This window comes from Pinus tabuliformis, chromosome 5_2 (genome assembly GCF_031772625.1).
Source record: "Pinus tabuliformis cultivar Carrire ecotype Pingquan chromosome 5_2, CPIR1, whole genome shotgun sequence".
Lineage (NCBI taxonomy): Eukaryota > Viridiplantae > Streptophyta > Pinopsida > Pinales > Pinaceae > Pinus > Pinus tabuliformis.
Genome location: NC_142306.1, coordinates 960591010 through 960599318, shown reverse-complemented (window position 1 = coordinate 960599318; position 8309 = coordinate 960591010). Strand labels below are relative to the sequence as shown.

Sequence of the window (8309 nt, the reverse complement as noted above, 5' to 3'; positions counted from 1 at the left end):
TTAATATTCCACGTAACCAAAAAAATAAAACACTAATTCTATTTATAAATAAATTAATAAAAAACCAATCTTAAATCATTAACATACATTAATCCCAAAACTAATATATAACTTTTTAAAATAGAGAAATTATTTAAAATATATAATAAACAAGTTGAGCGAGTGTCTCAATAAGATACCAAAATCAAAAACTAATTAACTAAAACCTAAATAAATCTAACCAATTCGTAAAAACATACTCTAACATATAATCACATCTAAAATAAAACTTACATAATCAAAAGTCAAAACCATTTTACGTCGTCCACATTAATTGGAATATTCTAACTATAATATGGAGTCCGAATCGGAATCTGAAATGGTTTGGTCCGTCACCTGGCGGTTTAACCCAATTTCTGAAATCTTATGGGTTTTGGCGACCAGCTGCTCTAGAGATGCCTCAACCTCCCGAAGAGTCGGTCGTTCACCGGGAGCTCTTTTGGTACACATCACACCTATATTCACCAACCACACAGCAATTCCATGTCCCGTAATTTCACGTACATCACATGATTCCTGTTCTTCATCTTCTTCTTCCTTTCTAATCTCCTCCACCAAGTTCCCGTCAATCACCTCCAACAATCTGTCGGGGAATGCATCGCCAACCCAACTCTGCAATGATTGGCCTTCTTCCGAGAAAACTGCATCTGTGGGCTTCTTTCCCGTCATTGTTTCCAACACCAAGATGCCGTAGCTGTATACGTCCCCTTTCATTGACGGACGCCCTCCTGTACCATATTCTGTAATCAATTTATACATAAAACCTTTATCAGTGAATCATCAATATATATATCTGACATACAATATGGTGTCTCAGTATTTACCTGGTGCGATGTAACCAACAGATCCTATCACAAGACTTGAGGTGTCCACTGAGGTTGCTGCTGTTGAATCGTCCTGCCCTTCTGCAGATATCATGAGGCGTGAAATACCGAAGTCTCCAACATGGGCCGTCATCGTCTCATCCAATAAAACGTTGGAAGGTTTTAGATCGCTATGAACAATGGCGGGAGAGCAGTTATGGTGAAGATATGCCATTCCATGAACCACGTCCTTGAGAATGCTCAGCCGTCTTTCTAGACTTAACCTGCAATTATTTTCCCTACAATACAAATGCTTATCCAGGCTTCCCTGCGACATGAACTCCATAATCAAAGCTTTGACCCGCAAACTTGAGCATACGCCCACCATTCTCACCAGATTCCGATGCCGGACTCTGCCCAACGTCTTGCATTCTTTTACAAGTCTCTTGTATGCACCTCCTGATGTGGCCGACTGTATAACTTTAACAGCAACGATTGTGCCATTGTCTAATACACCCTTATACACTGACCCATGGCCGCCACGTCCCAGCAGGTTATCCGCGCTGAAACCACTAGTTGCTCTGTTAACCTCTTCCTCACTGACAATCTTCGTCTCCCGGAGTTGGCTCCTGAGCATCCTCTCTAATCTCGCTGAAATAGTTTCCAACAATCGAGACTTTTTACTACGAAAATATATCAAAGCTATTAAGAGTAGACAAGATACGAATAGCAAAGTTAAGCCAACTGAAGTGGCCACGATAACTATCCTTTTCTTGGAATCCTGATGGAATTTACAAGGGGGCATCTCTATCCATCTGCCACAGAGTGCAGCATTCCCTAAGAATGATGTAAAATTCAGTTTTCTGAAAGCTCCAGAGGATGGTATTTCTCCTGTCAAGTTATTGTATGACAAGTTTAAATGCATAAGATATTTTATTTTCTCTATAGAGAGGGGCAGTGGACCGGAAAGTTTATTGAAAGAGAAATCCATAGCTTGAAGGCCTGCAAGTTGACCGATTGATGTCGGAATGGTGCCTTCCAATGAATTGTAAGAAAGATTAAGATATTCAAGCTCAGCACAATTCACTAATTGGACAGGTATGCTCCCGGAAAAATTATTGGCAGAGAGATCAATTGCTAGAACCATTTGCATTCCTGCCAGTTCGGCAGGGAGCCTTCCTGCGAGTGCATTATGTGAGACATTAATGTACAACTGCAGGTTATGAAGGCTAGCCACTTTCGATGGCATGATGCCGCTTAGCTGGTTGTAACTGAGGTCCAGAAGCTCGAGCCTGGAACAATCCCCGATACCGTCCGGTATATTACCACTGAATTTGTTGTAGCTGAGATCTAATATTCTTAGCTGCTGCAAACTTGAAAAAACCTGATGAATTTCTCCAGAAAATCCGTTTCGGGAAAGGTCCAGTTCATACACAGCTTTTAATTGACTGAATTGGTAGGGAATATTACCTTCCAACTTGTTTCCAGAGAGTTGAAGCTTTTGAAGAGTAGACATCCCTCCCAGAGCAGAAGGAACTTCTCCAGAGAACAAATTGTCCCCTAGATCCAACAGAATCAATCCGGTGAGGTTGCTAATCTCCTGGGGTATCTTACCAGTGAAACGATTCCCATTCAAATGGAGATAACGCAAATTTTGAGAAAGACGGCCTATGATTCCAGGCAAGTCTCCCTTAAGATCATTATTCGAAAGCCCGAGTCTTAGCAGATTGGTGCAGTTAGAAAGTGCTCCAAATACGGGAATGGGTTCCACATTAACCAAGGGATTATCATCAAGTTGAAATACCTGTAGAAACCGGAGCTTGCCAAATTCCAGAGGTATGCCTCCCGTTAAGAAATTCAATGAGAGTGCGAGCGATAAAAGCTGAGAGCAATTTCCTAAAGATTTCGGAATAGTACCTTTTAATTCGTTTCTCCAGAGAAGTAGGACCTCTAATTTGGAGAGCTTGGTACCTATCTCTGACGGGATTTCTCCAGTAAGCCTGTTGCCACCCAAATATAACTCGAGTAACTCCGTGCAATTAAGCAGAGAAGGCGGGATTCCTCCAGTGAGCTCGTTTTGTGCTAGGGATAGGTTTCGTATTCTAGTCAGCAAGCCAAGCTGAGAAGGGACAGTGCCACTGAGGAAGTTAATTCCGAGATACAGAAACTCCATAGCAGAACAATTTCCCAAGGATTCTGGCACTTTCCCTGACAATCTGTTCCCGTCCAGTGAAAGGAACTCTAATTTGGAGAGCTTGATTCCTATCTCCGACGGGATTTCACCAGCAAGCCTGTTCTCCTTCAAGGCTAAGGTGCGTAACTCCGTGCAATTCAGCAAAGAACGCGGAATTCCTCCACTGAGCTGGTTTTGTTCAAGAGACAGATTTTTAATTCTAGTCAGCAAGCCAATCTGAAAGGGGATAATGCCACTTAGGGAGTTATTTGCGAGATAAAGAAATTCCATAGCAGAACAATTTCCCAATGATTCGGGCACTTTCCCAGTCAATCTGTTGCCGTACAGTGAAAGGAACTCTAAATTGGAGAGCTTGATTCCGATCTCCGAAGGGATTTCACCAGCAAGCGTGTTATAATCCAAATTTAAGGTGCGTAACTCCGTGCAATTAAGCAGAGAAGGCGGGATTCCTCCACTGAGCTCGTTTTCTCCGAGATACAGAAACGCCATAGCAGAACAATTTCCCAAGGATTCTGGCACTTTCCCTGACAATCTGTTCCCGTACAGTGAAAGGACCTCTAATTTGGAGAGCTTGATTCCTATCTCCGATGGGATTCCTCCACTGAGCTCGTTTTGTCCTAGAGATAGATTTCTTATTCTAGTCAGCAAGCCAAGCTGAGAAGGTACTGTGCCACTGAGGAAGTTATTAGACAGATACAGAGACTCCATAGCAGAACAATTTCCCAAGGATTCTGGCACTTTCCCTGACAATATGTTCCCGTCCAGTGAAAGGACCTCTAATTTGGAGAGCTGGATTCCTATCTCCGACGGGATTTCACCAACAAGCCTGTTCTCCTTCAAGGCTAAGGTGCGTAACTCCGTGCAATTCAGCAAAGAACGCGGAATTCCTCCACTGAGCTGGTTTTGTTCAAGAGACAGATTTTTAATTCTAGTCAGCAAGCCAATCTGAAAGGGGATAATGCCACTTAGGGAGTTATTTGCGAGATAAAGAAATTCCATAGCAGAACAATTTCCCAATGATTCGGGCACTTTCCCAGTCAATCTGTTGCCGTATAGTGAAAGGAACTCTAAATTGGAGAGCTTGATTCCGATCTCCGACGGGATTTCACCAGCAAGCCTGTTATAATCCAAATTTAAGGTGCGTAACTCCGTGCAATTAAGCAGAGAAGGCGGGATTCCTCCACTGAGCTCGTTATGTCCTAGATCCAGAAACTCCATAGCAGAACAATCTCCCAAGGATTCTGGCACTTTCCCAGTCAATCTGTTGCCGTATAGTGCAAGGAACTCTAAATTGGAGAGCTTGATTCCAATCTCCGACGGGATTTCACTAGTAATCCTGTTGTCATACAAGTATAAGGTGCGTAACTCCGTGCAATTAAGCAGAGAAGGCGGGATTGTGCCAGACAAATAGTTATACGCAAGATTAAGCACGCCTAGGAACGACATATTACCAACTTGTGGAGGAATAGTCCCTTGCAGGCTCATGTTGTATAGATTTAGCCCAGCTACGCGCAGTTTCTGAGGGTGGCAGGTGACACCAGTCCAATTGCAGACATGAAGACCAACATTCCAGTTGGCCAAGGCGTGAGAAGGATCATATATGACGGAGCTTTTGAACGCTTGCAGGGCTTCTATATCGACCTGTATTCGTTCACGACTTTTGTGGCACTGTGCACAAACAAAGATGAGCATTACTGTGGTGCTGATGAGGATGAAATCGCTGGAACTCGCCATCTCCTCTTCTGATCGACTACTGCGTCCAAGGTGGAACGATTGACAATAAAGCAATTAGGCAAATTTCTCCCGGTTTAGGCTTTCGCCAGGCAATAGTGGCATTGTGGACACTGGATAACTAGTGGTATCTGTGGGGCGCAGAATTTTCGTTGATTTTCCTTTATGAGTGAAGCAAGTCGCCCAGTCCATCTAGTCTGCCCAGACGGTGCTATTTTTGGTTGTGATCAAATGACGATGGTGGTGGTCGGTTGCTTTAGTACGCCCCAAATGGTAATCGATACGAATAAAGAAAACCTACTACACAAATGGTAATTGATATAAACAAAGAAAACCTATCTACTAATGTTAGAAATCATTTTACTAAAGATATGCCACATGAGGTAACGAACGTGTGCTATTTTTATTGTAAAGCCATAATTAAAGTAAGATCTTAACAAATAGTTAATGGAAATTATTTTAAGTATAAATTTTGTGTTGAAAATGTTTACCTGAATAAAAAATATTATGAAAACGTATGATACCTTGATTATGTTGTTGAATAAATAAAAATTCAATATTAAATTAATTATAATGGTTTATTAATTTTATTATTAAGTAATATTGATTTAGAATTGTTTATTAATTTTATTATTAAGTGTTACTATCATATTTAAGTGTTTATATTTGAGTGTGGAAATTTGTTTAGATATTAACATACTCACTTTTTTAAGTGTTTAAATTTGAGGAGTATGGAAATTTGTTTAGATATTAACATACTCATTTTTTCAAAATTGGGAGGAAAATTAAGGAATGGAAATTAAAACCTATTTTAATGAAAAGAATAACATTTTAACCTTCTCAAAGTTGGATGAAAATTGGAAATAGAAATTAAAAGGTGTTTTAATGAGAGTAGTTAAGAGATGAACAAAATTCACACGTAAGAAAATATGTTATTTGTTTTATTTAAAAAAATTTATGAGCTTCTTGTTTGTTATATGCGGATTATTTTTTCATATAACTTTGATCTATTAACATACGAAATTTTTGATTCTTGCTTAAAGAATCAATTTAGATATTGTTTGACATATGATATTTAAAAGAACATGATGATGTATGTTTTAGCTTATTATTTGACTCTATTTTGTTGATTGGACAGTATGCATTAACATTAATATAAAATATAAGGTCAAATAGAGTTTTATTTATGTATCTTGGCACTTATTTCATGTATCTTCACACTAGGAAGAGGCTTGATCTTTATTTATGTACTCAACTTCTAACCCTATAATGCATTCTAATTAAGAATTAATAGAGAGAGAATTATTGAATCATGTCACCTCAACTGAGAGTAAATAAGATCCTTTATCTAACTCAAAAAGACAAACATTAGATACATGTGGAATTTGAATCGCAAATCCCTATTGTATTTTAAAGTAAATCTAGATAGAGGAGACAACCATTAATCCCCTAAGTGAAATTATGTTTATGTTAGAGAAAAATATAAAACTTTTTAAGAATTAGGGAACTTATTGATAGAGTTTCTTAGAACTCTTATAGCAAGGAATCCATGGTTCTTCATTATTTATATGGCTCATGATGAAAGAACTATTGTTGAAAATGCAACAAGAAAATCTTGATTTAATTTTGTCATTGAATTAAATTAGGAATAAAATTGTAATTCCATATCACAAGATAACTTATACGAGTTAACTAAGTTAATTTGACTTAGTTGGATCAGTTAATTCAAGTTGAGGGTCTAACTTGAGTCATGTAGAGTGTCGCCTACTTTATAGGAGCCCTGGTTGAGTTTATTTTGAGTTGAAATTTGATCTGGACTTATGCAGGAATGAAACACAATACAAATATACACATAAACACAAAGATGCACTAGAAATAAAACTTAATTTCATTAATATCAAAGAACTAAAATATGCTTACATACAGAAATGGACTTATGCAGGAATGCAACACAATACAACTATACACATAAACACAAAGATGCACTAGAAATAAAACTTCATTTCATTAATATCAAAGAACTGAAATATGCTTACATACATAAATGGAAATAAACTAGCTCAGACTAATCCAAAATGGATCTAGAATAGACTTCTAAGTCTATGAATTTTCCTCACAGAGGAAAAATTAAAGTCATTGGATCATTTTGAAAATAGTCTCATGTCGTAGATTTTTTCATTCTTAATCCAACGCAATTTGAAGGGGCAAAAATGGACTCCAGATGAGGGAGTTATTGTAAAAGGAAGATTGCCCATTGTTCTTTGAAAATGAGGCATTCCTTATTAAATTTGGCCTAAGGGTTAATGTTGGCCTTATGCACTAAAAACATTTGTAAATATGAGTTAGATAAAGAAAAGGGTAAAGGTGGAGTTTTATATGGAAAATCGCATCGCAATAATATAAAGGGCGGACTTAGACCAAAGGCCTTAAGAACCCCTGATTGGCGATCTCCGATCATATCGCATTGGGAAAGGCTTAGATATGATATCGGAACCCCGGGGTAGGGAGATTGGTGATATTCCAATGTTGCGATGGGCGACAAGGCGATCGGCGATGGAGCGATGTGGAGGCGGACCTGAAATGTTATATTCCACAACCTAAACCCTTATCAGATCTATAAGATGTATCGGATTGGAGCGTTGAAGGGATAAAGGCCTGGCGAGAGGACAAAGTGACTTACAATTGTGATGAGTCGGATCGGTGGATCGACATTGTCGAAGTATAGACCCCCGGGCCATGGCGATTGCGATATGCGATGTGCCGATATCGGCAATCGGTGATTGGCGAATCACATCACAACAATACAAGGGCCATTGACATGAGATATTGCGATGAGCGGTGATGCGATCTCATCTTGACCATTGGATCGCAGAGTTGATCAAATGGTGGAGATTTAAAGGGGAATATCACATCCCTGATTGTGTTAAGTCCATAGACCGGGGCTCCTGCCTGTTGCGATTGCGATATACAATCTGAGCGCAGACCCAATGGAATTATAAGCACGATTTCATAAATTTTGAAATCTGAATTTACGAGATTTCTTTGTAACCCATGTATTGACTTTTTTTGGCTATTCACAAAGTGATTGCAATATTGCAATGAACACGGACCCAAGAGGGAGATAAGTGTGATCCTATAAAATTTGAGTTCCGGCTGTATTGGCTAATGATGTGTTTTTAACGTGTTTCTTGTGTATTTCCGTTATGCTGCTATTTTCTGGATTATGACAGAAGGAAGGCTAAACGACCAGGTTTCCCACGTCGATGGTTCATTCCAATTGTAAACTAGTTCTCTCGATTGAAACATGTGGGTTTCAATGATGAAGGACTGTAACTAATGTGTTACAGAAAGCCAGAGAGCATAATTAGCTGAGAGTAGCTAAATGTTGCTGGGATTCGCTTGGAGGTCGAGCGAACCACTGATAACACAGAGAAGCAGATTTATGCTCAGGAGAAGTGTAGAGAAGTCCAAGAGGCTCAGAGATGCATGAATGTTGAGTGTAAGCTAGAGCTAGAGCCAGAGCCAGAGCTAGAGCCAGAGCC

The 8309-nt window shown here is 39.3% G+C and overlaps 1 protein-coding gene across 1 annotated transcript; it reads right to left on the bottom strand.

The window, feature by feature from the left end:
• Window positions 1–203: 203 nt before the first annotated feature.
• On the bottom strand, window positions 204–5023 carry LOC149162482 (uncharacterized). Its single transcript, XM_089437289.1, has 2 exons — window positions 864–5023; window positions 204–779 (listed from the first exon to the last, which is right to left on the bottom strand). Exons 1-2 carry the CDS (start codon window positions 4768–4770, stop codon window positions 328–330), a joined length of 4359 nt encoding a protein of 1452 aa, XP_089293415.1. The 5' UTR covers window positions 4771–5023; the 3' UTR covers window positions 204–327.
• Between the last annotated feature and the right edge of the window lie 3286 nt (window positions 5024–8309).